General features: G+C 49.1%; 1 protein-coding gene across 6 annotated transcripts in view; it reads right to left on the reverse strand.

Moving 5' to 3' along the window:
* The window catches only part of SRGAP3 (SLIT-ROBO Rho GTPase activating protein 3), a 286,557-nt gene that overhangs the window by 66,391 nt on the left and 200,523 nt on the right, over positions 1 to 19,643 (reverse strand). For all 6 annotated transcript variants that reach the window (XR_012060775.1, XR_012060776.1, XM_072941760.1 and 3 more), the window contains one exon: positions 11,145 to 11,207. Coding sequence is in view for 4 of the 6 variants with exons in the window: in XM_072941760.1 (XP_072797861.1) it covers positions 11,145 to 11,207 (63 nt within the window). In the remaining 2 variants the exon portion in view is untranslated. The remainder of the gene's footprint in view (positions 1 to 11,144; positions 11,208 to 19,643) is intronic.

Consider the following 19,643-nt stretch of genomic DNA (forward strand, 5'->3'; position numbering starts at 1 on the left):
AGTGTCATTAAACCCTTACTAAGTGCCAGAAACAGACACAGTAGAGAGGAAATAGAAAAGGGTAACCCCAGGCCCCGGGCATGTGGGGGTTCTAGGAAGTGAAATGGTGACCATGCCTTCCCCAGCTGCCCTCTCCAGCCCTGCCAGCTGTGACACTTGCCTCGCTCTCAAGTACACCATGGGAACATCCTTCTTACTCACATGCAGATCATTTTCTCAGCTGTTTCCTTAAGTAAAATTGGCCTGCAAACAGCTCTGTTCCCAAAAGGAATATTATTGGATAACCTTATAGATATTGTTTGCTCTCAGAAACACTCACCCTTGGCTATAAAATGAATTCCTATCAAGCAAATTGCACTTTGCTATTCTACTTCCACATTAAGAGTTGGATATTGTTATAACAAGGGAATTTTTGAGTCAGAAGAAATCCGATACATCATTGAATCCAACCACCAAATTTTACAAATAGGGAAACTAAGGCGCAGAAGGACAAAGTGGCTTATCCAAGATCGTACAGCGTTACCAGCGCAGCCGTCAGACTTTACATCCATATGGTCATCATCACAGTCAAGATGCAGAACACTCTCACCACACCAAAAAGACCCCTTGTGCCCCTTTCCAGTGGGTCCCCGCCCCACACCCCAGTACCAGGTGATCTCTGATTTGCCCCTGTCCCTGTAGATTGGTTTTGTATGTTCTGGAACTTCATATACATAGACCCAAAGAGCATAAACTCTTTTAGGTCTACCCTTGTTCACCATAATCCTTTTGGAGATTCTCCCATATTGTTGCATGTACCAGAAGTTCTTTTCTGTTGCTGAGTAGTATTCCCATGTCTGGCTATACCACGATTTGTTTATCTAGTCAGATGTTTACGGTTTTTGGATGTTATGAATAAAGCTGCTAAGAATGTTCATGTACAATTCTTTATGTGGACGTATGTTTTCATTGCTCTTGGGTAAATACCTAGGAGTGGAATGGAGGATCATACAGTAAGTGTACACCTAACCACGTTAGAAATCTGGTCTCAGCCTTTTTTTTTTTTTTTGGTTTGGGGTGTGCATAATTGGGTTTATTTATTTTTTAATGGAGGTACTGGGGAATGAACCCAGGACCTCGTGTATGCTAGGCATGTACTCTCCCACTGAGCTATACCCTCCCCCTGGTCTCAGACTTCCAATTCACCACTTTTTCTATGCTATCAGGCTGTTTCCTTAGTTCATTATCATTTGCTCAGATGTGAGTATTTCTGGCAGCCTTAGGGCAAGCTGGCCAGTCCCATGCCAACAGTATTCCATCTCCCAGTCCCCAGCTAGGAGTACACTCTTCCTTTGCAATATCAAGTGCATGATCATCTGTCTATGCTAAGAAGCACAAGGAACTTCAGAAATTCATGGCTCCTGAGCTTTGCTGGTTCTCTTCTCCTGTTATTTGGATAATTACAGCAGCTAATAGAGCAGAGGCTTCCAGCTAGGGATGGAATGTGCTCCTGACTAACCGGGCCCTCTATATCGAGGACCTTGGAATGAATTACTGGCTAACATTATAACCTTATTCATTCTCATTTAAAGCCTTGTGAGATGAGTTTATTAGAATGAGGAAGTCTTCTGTGGCCCTTATCATGAAATCACAACACTGATCTGTTGTTCAGGAAGCTCCCTTCGTCCTACGTCAGGAGTCATGGGGGCAACATCTCTTATACAGCACGTTAGGTAAGAATATGGAGTCTGGCCCAAACGTCTGGGCTGAATCCTGATGCTGCCACTTGCAGCTGTGTGACCTTGGGCAAGTCATATAACCTCTCTGACCTCTGCTCCCTCATCTAGAAGATGGGGATAATAATGGCACCTACCTTGCAGGTTTGTTGTGAGGACTAAATGAGTTAATGTTTATAAGGCGCTGAGAGCAATACCACCCCATATGACTTCTGATTTGGGCTGAGGGTTTGAAAATCTTGAATTTACTTACTTGATTTCAGGAAAGTGCTTCTACATTCTAGGTAACAGTAGCTAATGTGAAAAAAAATTTATTACAGACCACGTTTCTCCCTGCTTTCATCTTGAAAACCTCCCCAAATTTCAAAACAATAAATGAAAAAACACAATCAACTTTTCTTCGTGGGTCTTGGTGGGAAGAGTTCTCTGCATCCCGCCCACTCGTGCTCACCTGCAGGTGCCCGAAAGCCTCTAGAGATGCCCTTCTTGCTGATTTCATCCTCTCCTATGCTGGTTCCTCTAAGCTTATTTCCAACAACTCAAGGGACCAGAAAGTGTGCCGGATCAACGTGTTCTCGACATCTAGTGGCCAAAGGGAATGTCTGCAGGTTTATAGGTAACTGAAGTGGTTGCCTACTTTAAAATATCTTTAAACCATGGCTCCGGAAACCCGAAGAATATAATGTGGCTAAGAGCTGGGAACGCCAGCTGAAGTCTGTCTCTGGGCCCCTTTCCCATTCTTAACCTTTCCTCTATTCCTCCAGATTCACGGACACCACTGGTTTCTTTGCTCCTTCACTGTGCTGCTGGTGCTGCTCATTTCTGAAGTCCACGTGGTTCCTGGGTTCAATGATTCCTGCTAAATCCCTTTCCCTTTTTTCCTATCTCAGCGGCTGCTTATCGAACCATGAATTTATCCCCTGCTGTGGGTAGTTCAGAGGAAGAGAGAGTGTTTCCATTTGCAGCTACATCTTCCTGTCCAATCATCCATGCATCCATCCATCCACTTGCTCAAGGTCAGCATCCCAGCTGGGTGTTCTCAATCTCCCACATTTTCCACTGGTTACTTTTCTGCTCTTTTTGAACCACAGAGTATTCTTCTTGTCCTCCAACGAGACAGACTTCCCAGTACAGTTTCTGAACTGTGTTCCACAAACCCTGTGCTTGGAGAACATAGCCCAACCACCCTGGAGCCAAACTCTGTGTGATCCAACTGGGAATTCCACATCCCAGTGGTGAACTTGATCACCCTGGGTGACTTACGTCAGCTGCCACAAGAGCTCACCTGGGGACCTCTCTGAAAGGAGTCTGACTGCATGTGCCCAGAGTCCTCTAGGTGTTTTCTTTAATTATCCTTCAGTCAAGAGTCAAGAACAGTCTGCTCAATCCTGCCAGTCCAAGAGGTGTTCAATAATATTTTAAATTATCAGTTACTTCAGAGTTTGCAAGCCCCCTTTTTCTAGTATCCCTCAAGGAACATTTCAATTAATCCTCACCCCAAGCCTGTGGGGCAGCCTGATAACAACAACAACAACAACAGCGCTTACTGAGCATTTGGGACCCGCCAGGCCAGGCTCTCAGCACTCTGCATATGTTAACTTAGTTCTCACAAAATCCCTATGAGGTGGATGCTCTATTGTCCCCTCTTTACGAATGAGGAAACCACAAAATAGGGATGAAAGGATCCTCTACCCCATGGGGACTCCGGATTTTGAGACCCGACCCTCCCGCCATCTGCTGGGTGACTGCGGCAGAGGCTTGTCCTCTCTGTGCCACCGCCAGGTGAAGACCAGGGAGGGGAGCTGGGAAAGAGCTCCGCAGAGGTGACGGCAGAGGGACGGGCTGACCACAGTGCTATGCTAGGAAGGGGGCAGAGGTGGACACAGGCGTTCAGCTCAGGCCAAGTCACCGAGACCCATCTTCAACCCAGGATCCCTCAGAGGCACCCACCCAACTTACTGCCAGAAGGGGCTTCACTTTCCAGCCCTCCCAAACCTACCAGGGAGGGCCTCCCAGAACGAGCCCCGCACACGCTGAGAAGCACTGTGCAGGGACACGGAAGTTGAGACCACTGTTCTTGGACCCAAATCAGTTTCATAGGTTCTCAGAGGCCCTGCAGAAATCTTGGTGTATTAACTTGTGATGGAAGGAAACCGAGGCCCAGAAATAGCAAGCACTGTGGCCAAAGTCACACAGCAAGCCAGACAGACTACCAGGCCTTCCAAGCTGGGGACGTTGCCTTTGTTTTGATAATCATGCTGCCTTTGCCGTGTACACTTTGCCTTTTGCATCTTCCCAAATCCTCAGATTATGAAAACAGGAAAGTACTGTCTGCACAGCCCTTCGGATCTGCATTTAAATGCAAAAGATGGCAAAGGCAATCCAGAAGTTGACAGCATGAATACAGGGACGTGCTGGGGCAGGATTGGGATCAGTTCTTAGAAAACAGGTTCCCAACAGCGCAGGCCATGTACACTTCGTCCATCCCACAGGCGGGGCCATCCCTGGGCCACACAAGAGTTGTGTATGGGGTGAGACCCTGGGCCAGCACAGGCCAAAGGCATCCTTGAAGGAAAAGGAAAGTCCCCACATTTCACTCTGACCACCCACACTCTGTGTGGCCTACATTCTCTGTAGAACTTGTAATCACTGCCTTGTTGATTCTTTTTGCACATTTTTAAATGGTCTCACTCAACTAGAGGGCAAAGTCCATGAGGGCCAGGACCTTGTTCACCACCACATTCCCTATATTAGAGCAGAGACTGGTACCCAGCAGGTATCAATATGTATTTGCATGAAACAGAAGCAGACTCACAGACATAGAAAACAAACTTATGGTTACTGAGGGGAAAAGGGTTGGGAAGGGATAAATTGAGACTTCGAGATCTGCCGGTACTAACTATTATATATAAAATAGATAAACAACAAGTTCATACTGTATAGCACAGGGAACTATATTCAACATTTTGTGGTAACCTATGGTGAAAAAGAATTCGAAAACATATTCATGTATGTGTACAGCATATGCCAGAAATTGACACAACATTGTAAACTGACTAAACTTCAATTTTTAAAAAAGGAATTTATGAAAAAAATACATACACATTTGCATGAATGAATGAAAAGCAGCTGGCTGGCTGGCTGGATAAATGGGTGGGTGGATAAGTAAATAGGTGGGTGGGGGATGGATGGATGGAAAGACGGATAGAGAGATGGGTGGGCGGGAAATGAATGGATGGGTGGTTTGACGGACGGACAGATGGAGAGATAGGTGGGTAGGTGGGTGGATGGAAGGGATGGAGGGAGGGTTAAAATGGGGGAGGTCCAGTTCCACTGCCTTTGATCTGGTGAATATATCTGGGGGTAGGGCAACAGCTACACCTTCAATCATTAAATATTCACTGAACAGTGCATTGTGTTTTAGGTACTGCACTAGGTACACACTAGGAAAGGCTACAGTGTAGGAGGCAGGCAGAGTCTCTGCCCTCACAGAATCCAAGCTCTAGCAGAGACACAGATGATTACACAGTGATCATCACAGGGCATGACAAGTGCTACCATGAGGGGTGCACAGGGTGCCAAAGGAAGGCTTCCCAGAGGAAGTCATATCTAAACTGAACCTTGAAGGAAGAGTCGCTGTTAGCTGGGTGAACAGGGCTTGGGATGGGGGTGGATTATTCCACACGAAGGGAGCAGCGTCAGCATTAAGCCAGGTAGAAGCAGGAGCCAAACAGGTTTGAGGAGCAGCTTACAAGGTAGACTATCAGGTGTTTGTTTGAAAATCAGCCAGTGGAGCCACTTTCTTCTCCTCCCCAAGGGCCTCCCCCTCAGCAGACATCTGCTGTTTTTCTCTACCTAGGATCATCCAGTCCTCCTTCTTCTGGAAGGGCTTCCTGATTTCCTTTGAGGAAATCCTCAAAATTCCCTTCCACCATTCTCAGTTCGTGTGGTTCATGGGAAGCTGACCCTACCCTCCAACCCCTGGGCGTGGACAGGAGACCCAGGCCTGGCCACTCAGTAGCAGTGTGTTAATGTGGCCTCAGTGATGGGGCCCCAACCAGGCCAATTAGAGACACTGGAGTTTCACTGGAAACACTGGGAAGGGAGTACTCACTTTCCATTAGGGGGCGCTGAGCTGATAGGAAGTGAGCCTGCAGCGGAGGTGAGAATGGGGAGCGGGGAGGGGGTGGCTGGGGAGCATCTTTGTTGCTACAGGGAGACACCTGCCTGATCATGAAGGCACTGCAGAGGAAAACAAAACCAAGTGGGGGAGGGCATGGGTGGATGGATGGAAGTAAGGACAGACAGAAGGAAAGAAGGAAGAAGGAAAGAGACACAGAAGAGAAGGAAGGAGGAAAACTGAAAAAGGGAACAGGATAAAGGCAGCTGTTCTGCTGCCTTTGGTCTGGTGAGTATACTGGAGGGGGAGGGCAGCTACACCTTCAAGTATTAAATATTTATTGAACAGTTAATTACGGGCCAGGCACTACAGTAGGTGCTGAAGACACCATCCTGTGGGAGACAGACAGGGTCTCTGCCCTCAGAATACACACTCTACTGGGGAGACAGGCAACGAAACAAGTGTGTCAGCCTCCGAGATTCAGTAAATTGCCACTTTTACACACGCCGGGTTGTACTGGATGCCTGTCTCTTGCTACTGAATGAGGCCCCTAGTGGCAGACTTCCCTCCCTGCTAACCTCCCCACCACCCATAACAATCCTAGTCCCAACTGGCCCACCTTAGCACATGACTCACAAATACTGACTGGCTGAACAGGGGCTACTCATCCCACACCCCGGCTTCCTGCTTCTCTGCGGCCAGAGATGCTGTTCCCTCTGCCTCCCACTCCAACCAGGAAAGACCACTGTCATTCATCTCCAAATCCAACACCATCTCTTCTCTGCTCATGCCATGTCCGTATCCCCACTAAAAGGCTTGTCACATCTCATCCTTTGTACACAGCGACGGTCAGTAAACACACGCTGAGTGAAGGCATGGAGAGCGGAGAGGGGAGAGGAGGTTGTCTAGAGGGAAATCTCGTCCCCCCAACCCCCATTTTTCTTAGGACCACTGCCACCCCTAGATGAAACTGGGCATATGCCCAGCAGGCTGTGACAGTCCGGCAGGGCCTGCGTTGCCCTGAGTCTGAGACATGCCCTGGTCTCCCGCCCAGGGCGGCATGGCACGAAGAAGGCTGAGACGAGCCTCGAAGTTCCTCTCACTTCTTCGTACCTTCATCTTACAGATGAACATCGAGGACCAGAGCCCAGCGAATGTGCCCTGGGCCAGTGTTTCCCAAAGCATGTCATGGGTACTGGCTGTGTTAGCGAGGTGATTTTCAGTGTTACAGACGTGTTATTAACTCTTTTCAATTCTCTTGGACTCTTCTGATAGTATCAGGAGGAAAACCAGGCATCGTAACCAGAAAGTGTTCAAAAGAAATCCCTAGTAACGAGGCACGGGATTGGGGTCCAGGGTACTCTCAGCAACCGGGCACAGTGGTGCACTGTTTGCAAAGAGGGCCGCAGTGGTTGCCCCATGGCTTCACGGATGCCCCTTTGCATTGTCACTTCGCGAGCAGTTTACTTCTCCATTACACAGCTCTGGGCTTGGCTGTGTGACTTGACTTGGGCAATGAGGTATCAGTAAATGGGACACAAACAGAGGCTTGGAAAGTGCTTGCCCACTGAGGTTTTCCCACTTTGGGCTCTTTCTTACATTGGCCAGGAAACTGTAGCCATGTCAGTGGGCCCAGCTGAACCCAGCCCAAATCACCAGCCCACAGAATCATGAGTAAATAAAACGGCTGTCATTTTCAGCCACTGAGAGTGACATAATTTGTTATGCAGCAATTGATAACTGATATAAAGGCCTTAAGCAAGGCTTTACTTCTTTGTGCCTCAGTTTATTTATATGTAAAAATGTGTGTTAATGAAATAATTCATATAAAGTATCTAATACAGTGTGAGATACATTCTGGCCAGAGATGTTACTATTATCCCTGTTTTGACAGTAAAGAAAATGAGGTCCGAGGACAATAAGGCCAAGCTGGGAGCCAGCTGGGAGGTGGTGCGGCAGGAATTCAAACCCACATCCATCTGTGGTCAGTTTGCTCTGCTATAATCCTGTGTTGTCTCCCCTGGTGAGAATTCCCTTCCTCTTCCCCGTTCCCCATCTGCTTTGTTAATTCCTACCCATCCAGAGGTACCAGGCTTGATCAGTCTTGATCACAGTAGCCTGTCTGGAGCCAGCACTTTGCTGAACCCTCAGTCCATCTCACACACACACACACACACACACACACACACACGTACTCTCTTTCCCTCTCGTTTCTTCAGTCAGCAAATATGTACTGACTGCCTACTCTGTGCCAGCACTGCCCTATGGGGACAGCTCTGGGGACACCGTGGAGAACATGGCGTGGCTCCCACAGGGTCATGGTCCAGGTGTCCTCCCCGAGTCCATGTATCTGGCACATACTAGGCATTGTCTCAGGGGCTATATCACCGGTTCTCAAGTTTACTCTTGTCTCCCTGTGCAGATTCTGAACTCCTTGCAGGCAAAAGCAGTTTCTTTCATTTATTCATACAGCCCTCCCTCCCTCCTTCGACAAGTACCTTGGGAACAGCAAGGGTGTACAAGACACTTCAAAGACCAACTCTTGAAATGTTCGCCGCCTGCTGCTGTGCCTCCTGCAGTGCTAAGTCCACAGAAAGCAGCCCCAAATACTTGAATTTAAATGAATTTCTGGACAACTACTAAAAAACTCAGTGCCATCAACAAATGACCTGGCAGGGGGTTGCTGTTGGCACCACCATGTTCTCACTTGTCTGCAGCAGGCAGTAAAAGGAGGAAGCTCGGGAGGGGCTGGCCCTCCCTTCCCCACCGGCTCTGAGGCCATCCCCAGGCTACTGTGAGACGGGAAGCAGGGACCCCTTGCCCGCCTGGCCAATGGCATTTCTGTCCAGCCACCCTGCCACATGGCCCACAGGGACAAATGTGCATGGAGCACCTGCTGGGTTCAGGGCACCATGCTGGGCACCGGCACTGTCCTTCTGGTCCCTGACAACCACCTGTCCTATCCACCCTCCACACTGGAGAAAGGTTCTGTTGCCAGTCCCCCGTTCCACAGGTGAGCCCGAGGGCTGAGGTGACTTGCCCGAAGCCTTTGGGCCTCAAGTGCAGAGCTTCTCACCAATATCGGACTCCAGGGAGTGTGCGTGCCAACTGAAGAGACAGGGCAGAGACGTTCAAGGTAAGATAAGAGGTTTTTAAAAACTGCTGTAGGAATGAGAAGCCCAGAGGTGACAGCTTTATTAAGGTGGTAGAGTTTGGTCTAGATTTGAAAAATGAGGCAAAATAGATAAACAACAAGGTCCTACTGTATAGCAGGGGGAACTATATTCAATATAGCTTGTAATAACCCATAATAAAAAAGAATATATATATAAAACTGAATCACTATGCTGTATACCAGAAACTAACACAACATTGTAAATCAACTATACTTCAACTAAAAAAAAAAAAAGAGTGTGACACAGACCAGAAGAGGAAGCAAGAGGGTGGTTATAGGCAGGGGAACTGCAGGGGTGAAGAAGCCAAGTGGGGAGATGTATGGGGTGAACAGAGAGCAGCCAGCAGAGGAGCCCAGCTGGAGCTCCAAGGCCCTGGACGGGGAACGCCTGGTCCAGCCAAACCCTCTGCAGAACTCTGAGAAGAAACATCTCATCTGGCTCTCAACCTGGCCCATTTCTCACCACGCCCCCCATGGGAACGCATGAGGCCTGTTTCACCCTCCCGAGGAGGCGCAGACAGTGATGGTGTCAGGACCATGGGAACTTCTGAAATGCTGGGTTTCTTGGTTCTCTTTGTTCTGAGCATGCATTATGTATCTGATCTCCTTTCCTTTTTACTTTTTTTCTTTTTTGGCAGGGGGAGGTAATCAGGTTTATTTAATTTTTAGTTTATTTTTTTAATAGAGGTACTGGGGATTGAACCCAGGACCTCATGCATGTTAAGCATGCACTGTGACTGAGCTATACCATGATGTCCTTTAATTCTCACAAGGGAGTGTGATAAGTTGGCATTATTATTTCTATTTGTCAACTGGATTTGAACCCAGGCCGCTGGCTCCACAGTCTGTGCTGTGAACCACTGGGCGAGTCTCCCCCACAACCCCAGCGGATTCAGTCCTATGTCTTCTCAAGCAGCAATTCTTCCTTTACCCTCAGCAATGATTCAATTAAAAACTGTCAGGGCTCGAGTTTTTCCCCTTAACTTGGGATCAAAGAAATGCGTGTTTCAACTTTTATAGATTAACCTCTAGGAACCAGCACCCCCATTTTACCGATTCAGAGACTGAGGCCCAGAAGCACAAATGCCTTGCCCAGAGCCCCAGTGCAGGTCAAAGTCTGAGGCAGGACTTCCAACCTGAAGTCCAGGCTCTTGGGCAAAGGCTCTTGGCCCCTGAGGGGTCCACTACCCACTGGCCACACAGGACGTGGACGCAGAAAGAGAACAACACCAAAGGGAGGGGCCTGCTCACAGCCTGCAGCTCTTCCTCAAATCGGGGATTTTCAAGTATAATTTTCGCAGCAGAATCCTCCCCATTTAATGAGAAACTTTATGAGGAATCACCACATATTTAAAACATAACCATTTTACTCTGGCCTGACTGTCTTAGGGGTGGAGGGCCTGTAGTTCTGGCTGCTGGGCCACCCCACCCGCTCCCCCAGGCTGTCCCTGGCTCCCCTCACTCCTCGAGGAATCTCCTCGAAGCACAGGCTGTAATGTCCCCACCATACCCAGCGTGCTTGTGCTCCCCAATTACTCACCTCCTTGGATTCCAACACCCATCCCAAATCCAGTTAGATCTTGCCTCCAAGCAGGTAGCAAGTTCAGTTCTGGGCCAAACCATGATATTCTGAAATTATTTCTCGGAGACAGGAAGGCACATTCACCACCCCCACCCCCACCTCATATGATCCTCAGAACGGAGCTCCATTTTGCAGATGAGAATACTGAGACCCAGACAGCTACCTGCCTGCCTCAGCTCCCACAGTTAGTAAGGAGCCGGCCTCGGCATCAGTGTGTCTGACCAGACCCGAAACCCCAACCAGCCTCAGGAGATTTTGTCCCACACTCTCCCCACTTCAACTTTGTGTCTTCTGCTTTGGGAGGTAACGCACTTCCACAGCTGGCAGGTAATCTGAATCTCTGTGAACCTTTACAAACTAAACCTGCCTGGGGCCCCTTCCCGAGATGTGCAGAGTCAGAAGCTGGGGCTGTGAGTCATTACTTCCCATCGCGATGACCCACGGCCACTCGGGCCAAAGACACAGCACAAAGGCCCAGGGTCGCCCCAGATCTCTGGTAGGCTTCCATCCCGTTCTGGGCACAGACAGCAGCAGAGCCTGAGCGAGACTCACCGTGTAGAGCTCGTTGGTGACCTTCAGCAGCTCCTCGTGCATCTGCAGGCCAATCTCCTTGCTCTGGAACGTGAAAGAACAAGTGTCAGAGGGGTGGAAGGGTGCTGGCTGCACTGACCAACTTCCTTTTCCACACAGAAAGGGCAGCAATGCTTGGGGTAGGGTGGGAAGACATGCAGCTATCAACATAAACCTCACTGATCCAGACCTGAATTCCTCCACTTACGACCATGAAACAAATCCACAGAGTGAGGCTCCTCACAACAGGAATTCCCGGGCCACGTAAGTTGGGGAACCATATACATCCCCTTGGTAATTCACAGGGACATCACATTAAAGATTCTGAGACGCACCTGTCCATCTTGCTTTAATTCTGTGTGTCCTCAGCTGATGTGCCCAGAGTGTGTGTCCCTAGCTCAATAGTCATTAATATGTCGTGAAACTGGGGTTCCAAAGAACACGGTTGGAGAAATAACGGTCTAGCTTCTCAATTCAGTGAGCAGCTCAGGTAAGCAGACAGCCTGCCGGAGCATGAAGCAGGGGTCTGGCTCCTTGCCTGGCTGTCTCGCCAACTGGCCACATGGCCTTGGAACCTAAGTTCTATAAAATAAAAGCACCTATAAAATAAAAAGTTTTAAAAAGCTGCTTGAACAAAATGAGATAGGTTTTCTTACTGCAGGACTTTGCAGCGGCTTTCATCCCCTCGTGTGCATGGACTGTCTAAGGGAGTTGTAGGGTGCAAGTTTCATTGACCTCACTCCAAACCCCGAGGTGACGTGTGTATTTAGTATACTGACGGACATGAGTCAGAAAACAATGAACAGGAATACATATAAACACAACATTGCAAATCAACTACTATAATTTAAAAAAAAAAGAAATTCATACAGAAAAAAAGGAAAAGAATGATCTCCCAGGTTCCCTCTAGCCTGAAGAGTTCAGGATTTTGTTATTTTGCTTATTATTATTATTACTATTGTTATTGTTATTATTATTATTATTATTATTATTATTATTATTACAGTCAGCCCTCTATATCCATGTGTTGTACATCCAAGGATTCAACCAACTGCAGATGGAAAATATTTGAAAAAAAAATTCCAGAGAGTTCCAAAAACCAAAACTTGAATTTGCCTTGTACTGCCAACTATTTACATAACATTTCATTGTATTTATAACTATTTACGTAGCATTTACATTGTATTAGGTATCATAAGTCATCTAGAGATGATTTGAGGTATGGAGGAGAATGTGCACAGTTAGATGCAGATACAACGACATTTTGTACAAGGGACCTGAGCATTCATGGATTGTGGTACCCCAGGGGTCCTGGAACCAGTCCCCCATGGAGACTGAGGGATGACTTGTTATTATTATTCTGGGGGGAGGGGGAATAGTCTCCCTGTTTGCCCAGGCCAGCACAGGAAACTTCTGTACAGAAAATGGAAGCCCTGATCTCCGCTTACTGACGCTGAGTCATCCTGTCCTCTCTTTCAGCTCCCTCAGCCTCAAGCGTGACCAGTAGCTGACTGGTAGAGACCTGCCTTCCTCCGACCCCGGCACGGGTCAGAGCCCCGGACTCAGCGGCAGCCGAGGAAGGCTCAGTACCAGACACGATGCTTTGCCTGTCTCCTTCTACGGGCGCACAGCCGTCCTCACAGCTTCTGGGCCTGGAATTGCCAAGAATCCCCCGTCTGAAGGCAGCCCTTTCAGGTGCCAGATCTAACAGACAGCAGAAGCTCTGGGGCAATTCCAGAGATCTGTTTAGACCTCCCTCCAGCTCTAGAGACTAAAGAAAGGGGACCCAACCCAAAAAGCACAGAAGCGTCTCGGCAGCCTTTCTGTGTGGAGCTCCCGGGGAAGCTCCAGTCGCATCCTGTGCCTCTACAGAGGTGCTCCATGAACCCGACCAGCCACCCGCATCTCCTTCCGTTCTCCCTGACTCTCAGCCTGCGCTCCTCCCCTGACACTTGCTTCGAACTCTCTGACGCCCTCCAGCGGTCTCTTCTTGGTCCTCCATCTCATCAGCATCTCTGATACCCAAGCCCTAGCTTCTCGCGTATGTATGTTTATGGTTCAGTTTTACTGATAGGTAATAAACGTACATAGTTAGAGGAACTCTAACAGCCAGCAAGGTAAAAGGAGAAAAGTTTCCCAGGCTCCTAGAATACCACCCAGAAACAACTGCTATTAAAAGTTTCTTCTGATACCTTCCAGAAACAGCCTCTGGATCTACAAGCATACTTTAAACCAGCAGATGTCTTTTTTTTTTTCCCAACACAAATGGAAGTAGTCTATACATTCCTTTGAGTCCTGCCTTTTTCCACCTAACGCTGTATCTGAGGGACTTTCCCTTCACAGCCCCTGGAGCTCCTGCACCCTCCTTTTCTGACTACTACTTGGGGTTCCATATACCAGATGTGTCGCAACTAATTAACCAGCAGGTTGTCACCAGTCTCTTAATATTCCAATGACGCAGTCAACACTGTTGTACTCTGTCACTGCACACATGGGCAGGGACCCCTGTCAGATAAATTCCTAGAAGCAGCTCTACTGGGAAGAGTCCAGCCTTCTTAGCCCTGCCCCAGCCGGCTCTCCACATGCTCCTGACTTCAGCCCCTGCTTCTCGGTAACCAGCAGCCACGTCATCATCCCCATGGCTCTCTCTCCTGGGCTCCGTCCTGCATGACCTCAAAGACCTGTACCTTCAGCTGCTGCAAAACAGTGCAGTCTAGATGGCCCTCATCACATCCAACTCAACTTATCCAACTGCAAGCTCGTGAACTTTCATTCATCTCCTTAAGTTCAGTCAATGGGATAATATTGTGCCAGGCATGGCAACTGGAAATTTGGAGCTATTTTTGACTCTTCTTTTTCATCCCTCCTCCTCAGTCCATCCTGCCTTCAGTCTGCCCAGTCCTTTGTTGTACGTAGCAGACCATGCTAGTTCCCTCCCTACTATCCATCCTCGCCCTTCCTGCTTCCTAATAGAGTCAGAAATGTGGCCCTGTGGTCATCCCTGCAGCTGAGCTCTTCCAAGGATGTCACTGACCCCCATCCCAACCTGAGACAGTGGATTCTGGTATGTGTTGTTAGTCCGGGGGTGAGCACGTGACAACTGCATGGAAGAGGACTTAGAAGGTTAAGGGTAAGGTTTTAGCTTTTCTACTGAGTCCTAGAAAAAAGCATGGAGGCCCAGTTGTTACCAGCAGGCCTCTTCGGACCAGGAGAGGGAGCAGCCTTGGGTGACAGAACAAAAGAAACCTGGTTCCTAATGACCTCCCAGGAAACTGGCTGAACTGAACCCAGAGCCTGCCTCCTGGTGAACTTCCACTTCTGTGGCTTTATTGGTTAAGCCACTCAAAGCTGGGGTTTTCTGTCACTTGCAGCCAAAAGCAACCTAACAGATATATTTCCCCTCACCAGTCCCAGAGGAAGCAATGCCATCGCTGTAGGGCCCAGATTCCTGAAGCTGCCCCTTACCACAGTCCTGACTCCTGTCCCTGATTATGCATGCCCAACCCAGGGTAATTTCATAGAAAGCTATGTCACTGTGTCCCTCTGAAGCCTCCTCAGTGCTTGCAGGTTCCAGACCCAGCTCTTCAGCTTGATTTTTGAGGCTCTCTGCGACTAGCATAGACTTGGTAGAGAGTGGCCAGGACTGAGCTTTGGAGCCATGGAGCCGAGACTGCATAGGGCTTTGAACCAGCTAACCTCTCAGCACCGCGGCTTCCTCGCGGTGAAGTGAGCACCCGTTACTGCCCTCCATTGCACTTGTAAAGGGAAGTGGAATGATCTCGCATGTTTACTTGCTTATTCATTTGTCATTTGTTTCCCCCACTTAAAGGTAAACCCCATGAGACTTTCTCTCTGGGGGATCTGAGCTTCTGGAAGGGCTGGCAGTAGACAGCCCCCAGCTGAGAGCAAACTTCAGGGATGGCATCAGAGGACAAGGTGGCAAGCCCTCCAAAATTGACACTTCATCCAAAGACAGATCTGTGTGGGGCATAGAGGCCGGCCTCTCCTGACTCAAGCTGGATAGCTCTGAAGGGTTGCCCCATCTACAGAACTCCCTGTAGGGCTGGCTAAGACCTAGGGTAAGCCTGCCTGCTCCCTCCCCTGCCCTCCCGAAGGGGTAGATCCCAGGTACGTTCCCTAATCATTCTGCTAAGATGTTAAATTCAGGTCTCAGAGTCAGTTTCCTGGGTACCCAATCTGCAGTGTCTCACTTCCCCACTCTTCCCAGCAATGTCAAAGAGCCTGCCACATCACACAGTGGGTGCTCATTAAATTTATTTTTGGGGTGAATCTATGAATGAATGGACAGTTCCTCTAAGCCTTAGTTTCCTTCTCTGTAAAAGTGGGATGATGTCACAGGTGTCGTGGAGTCCCTGCGAGGATGACAAGAGATGACACATACGACAGTACTGGTTTCACCCCGGGCACAAGGGAAGAGCTTGGGGAGAAGTGCTACAGGCTGAATCGGTACCTACTGGATGCCAGAGGCAAGGCTAGGAAGTTGCCCAGAAAGGGGAATACAAAGTTGCATTTTTTATTAACACTTCGTTTAGCAGGATCAAGGGTCAAGAATCAAATAATTCTAAGGCATGAGGTGGAAAGGGCCACAGAAGAGTGAAAGATGAGGTCACTTGGGATAAAGATGATGGAGGGACCACCATGGGGCCATCTCATCCTGCACACACGGCCAGAGATGCTGTTCCAGGGAGCGGGTCCAGCCGGAGCAAAGGCATGGAGGCTGGGAATAGGGAAAAGTTCAGTTTACAAAGAGAAGCACAGCAACAGAAGAGTGGAAGATAAGCTTGAAACAGAGGCTGGGCAAGATCAAGAGACCAATGGAGTGCAGGCTGCATTCAGAGTGGAACTGGGGGCCTCCTTTGGTTTTTGAGCAGGAGAGGCTGATGATCAGCGCTGTGCTTCTTTAGGAAGATGACGATGCCGGTACACAGAGATGGATTGGATGGAGGCGCTGCAAGTCACCAGACAGAACCTGCCTGAGTCTCTGCTCTCTCCCGCTCAGCGCCAACCCCAGGCGGGGCTGGCCACAGTGAGCGCTCAGCAAATCATGATCACTGAACTGCACCAGACTAAAGGCATTATTTTTTATGGTTGGATTTTGTTGGGAAGGGAAACAGTCTCAGCTACAGTTCCAGAAACTACTGAATGAGGAACCCAAACCAAACATTCCATCAGGAAGAGGAGGCCAAAACCCCACCATCCCCAGTGGCAGTGTATCCGCACTCTGTCTGAACTTCTCTGCAGAGGTCGGGGCGGTAGGCTGCTTCGGATAGCGAAAAATGATTACACTGCGCCAAGGAGGGTACAGCCACAGTAGCGCTGGTCCCTCAGGGTTGGAAGGACACAGCCCTGTCTCTCTGACCCAAAAGTCTATAAAATCAGGTGGCAGGTGGCAGGTGGCCCTGGCCCTGCCTCTATTTTTGCCCAAGACTAAAGTTAAACTCCCCTTAGGACCAGATAATTCTCTGAGGTGGGGCAGGGGGCTGTCCTGAGCATATAAGATGTTTAGCAACAACCCTGGCCACTAGATTCCAGGAGCATTTCCCAGCCCCACCACAAGTCAGACATTGCCAAAAATTATCTCCGGACGTTGCCAAATGTTCCCTGGGGGACAAAATCATTCTGGGTGAGAACCATTGCCCTAGACCAAAGGCTCCAAGTGGCAGCTTCTCTGGCATACAGATGTGTTTTATTTGGCCATTCAGAAAAATCTGACTCTTCCCAGCATTTAAAAATCAAGAAATTCCCCTTACAAGTCCAGATTTTCAGTTTCTCTGGAAAAACAAGACGATCCAGCAAGACTGCACCCCCACTTGGAGCACAGCAGCCCCTCTGGGTGGGGTTGTGCCCCCCAGTTGACCACAGTGCCCAGCATCTCCATTTGCCTGTCCACTTGGGTTTCTGACCCAGAAACCAGTGAGGTCTCACTGGGGTTGGCCATCTGTGTCCCCTAGTGCTCATCGAGGCAGCTGTCCCAGACCTGCCAAATCCAAACGTGTGGGAGCATCTTTATACAAGTGCCCTTCGAGCATCTCAGCCTTTGAGAGTCTGGTTCCTGAGACTGAATGTCCAGGCTCCCCTGGGGATCCGGACACCGTTGCCTGCATGGAATCCCAGCACCCCCTCAACCCACCCTCCTGCCTGCACCTCTGGGGCCAGTTTCTCACCTAGATTCAATTTACACCAGTATTTATCGAATGACCGACTAGATACCAGCCTCCACTAGGCATTAAAGACACAAAGCAGAGTGAGACACCATCCCTGTACCATCAGCGGCAGCCCACGTTTCTGGAGAACATCCCATTGGCTGGACACCATCCAAAGTCACTTCCATACGTTATCTAATATAAACTTGAAGGCAGGTACTATTATGATGCCCACCTGGCAGACGAGGGCTGGCGGCTCAGAAGGGTCAAGCAACTTGCCCCAGGCTGTACAGCTAGGAAGCAGCAAAGCCAGGATCCAGCTTTTTCTTGGTCTAAATCCAATGCTGGCACTCGTAATGACTTTCTGTGGCCTGCTTCCTCAGGGCCTAGACAGGCACACAGGTGAAAAGAAGCCATTGCAATGCTGTCACAGAGACGAGTCCGGGCCACAGTCCAGGCTGCAAAGGCGGGCGTGCCCTCTGGACACCACCTGTGCAAAACTCCGCATCCCGGCCCTTGTCCTCACTGGCAGGCAAGTCTTGTTCTCCTTGGCCTGATCCTCCATGGCCCACCTGCCCTGCTAGGACTAAATCAGCCATGACAGCCATCTCTGGCTTCTCCCTCCTTCTTTTCTGATAACAAAAGATGAGATGTGGGTGGGAATGACCCTGCTTGCCTGGTCACACCAGATGGTCCATCCCACGCGGGACCCCGCCTGACCAGAGTCCTCTGGTGCCTTGTGTCTAGTGACCAAGTCAGAGATGGAGACATATTCCAGGCCGAGCCAATAAGAAGCTTCCCTGCAGCTTTCTAAGAACCACCCTCTGAGATCACCTCTCCTCTGGGGTGGCTAAGCTGGGATGTCAGGGGTCTTGGGCTGCCCAGCACAAGGAGAGTCGGGCCTGAGTCCTGATCTAGTGATGCTTAGATAAGATTTACCTCTGGACTTTTCCAGCTTACGGAACCCCATGAATTTCCACCTTTGCCCACGTGAAAGAATACTGAGGCACTCTGCGCTTAGATCATTGTGAAGACACCAAAATGACCACAGGGCGAGACAGCCTTCTGAAAACCCTTCACCACGCACCAGAATTCAATCAGTTTCTGCAAAGGGACCAATTCCCAACCAACCAGAGAGAGCATACGGTCCTGAAAGGCTGGGACTCTGGCTTCCCAGAGTGCTGATCACAAAGACTTGCATGCAAAAGGAGCTCCGTAGCGCCAGGAGGAAATGGAGACAGTTAACAGTGGCCACCTCTGACTCTTGATTTTTTGAAAAACAAACAACAAAAAATCATACATTCATGTCGAGATGGTACTAGCCGACAAAAATTTTTTGACAAAATGATTCCTGAGTGAAATCAATTTCTTCACCATGAAAGTCTTGCCACGGATGGCTGCATTTGGTTTTCAATGCAGGGCTAATCATGCTTTTAAGGGGAAACCTCAAAACGGCTACAACAGATCCTAGGACTTTATGAGTGAAAAGTTCTATTTGCAAAGGGTACATCTCTGTCCCCCTCAAACTATGTCAAAGGTGGGTCATTTCTAGTGCTGGTCACTTTGTATTGACAAAAAATGCTGGGTTATAACAGGACTCCTCCTTCACTTCTCCTGAGGAGACCATTCAAAAGAACCCGTCAGAAAACCTGAAGGCAGGGACTAAGGAGGCACCATCCTCAACCCCAGCTCTCCCCTCTTCCATCTCATCAGGCTCTGCGTCAGCAAGGCCTGTCCCCTTTTTCTTGCTCTTTGCTCGACTAGATTTTCTCATGTTGGGTTTCCTCTCTTTGGGGACATTCCATGGTTTTCCTAGTTCTGGGGTTCCAAGCAAATAATGGTAACAAATAAACAAACAAAACTCATTAAAACAAGAATCTCTGTTTCTTTTCATTCTTATCCACTGCTTTTCCACACTCCAGCTTGTTTTCTCATCAGATAACAACACTGGAGACCCACAGATGTTCCCCATTTAAATGCTGTATGGAAGCACTGGCCATCTCCCAAAGCAACTGTGCTTTTCTTTACAAAGCAAAGGCTTTAAGGGCGTGTCTCAGAGGGATGGGGCTTCTCCAAGCTGTCCTGGAAGGTCAGCTTAGCCCTGAACATGGCAGCTAGGACTGCTGACGGGCTAATGTTCTCCTGGCCGTGTCCGACCTTGCCGAGCCCTGGGCTGCTGGCGCTCCGTCACCTCACCACCCCTGGCTTCCAAAGAGCATCTAAGCCTGTACTCCGCCGCACCTTCCATCCAGACCCTTGTTACTCATCCCCCCTCCCCCATCTTCTTCCTTTCCCTGCTCCTGGACACCTCTCTTCT

The sequence above is a fragment of the Vicugna pacos genome, chromosome 17, assembly GCF_048564905.1.
Source record: "Vicugna pacos chromosome 17, VicPac4, whole genome shotgun sequence".
NCBI classification, from domain to species: domain Eukaryota; kingdom Metazoa; phylum Chordata; class Mammalia; order Artiodactyla; family Camelidae; genus Vicugna; species Vicugna pacos.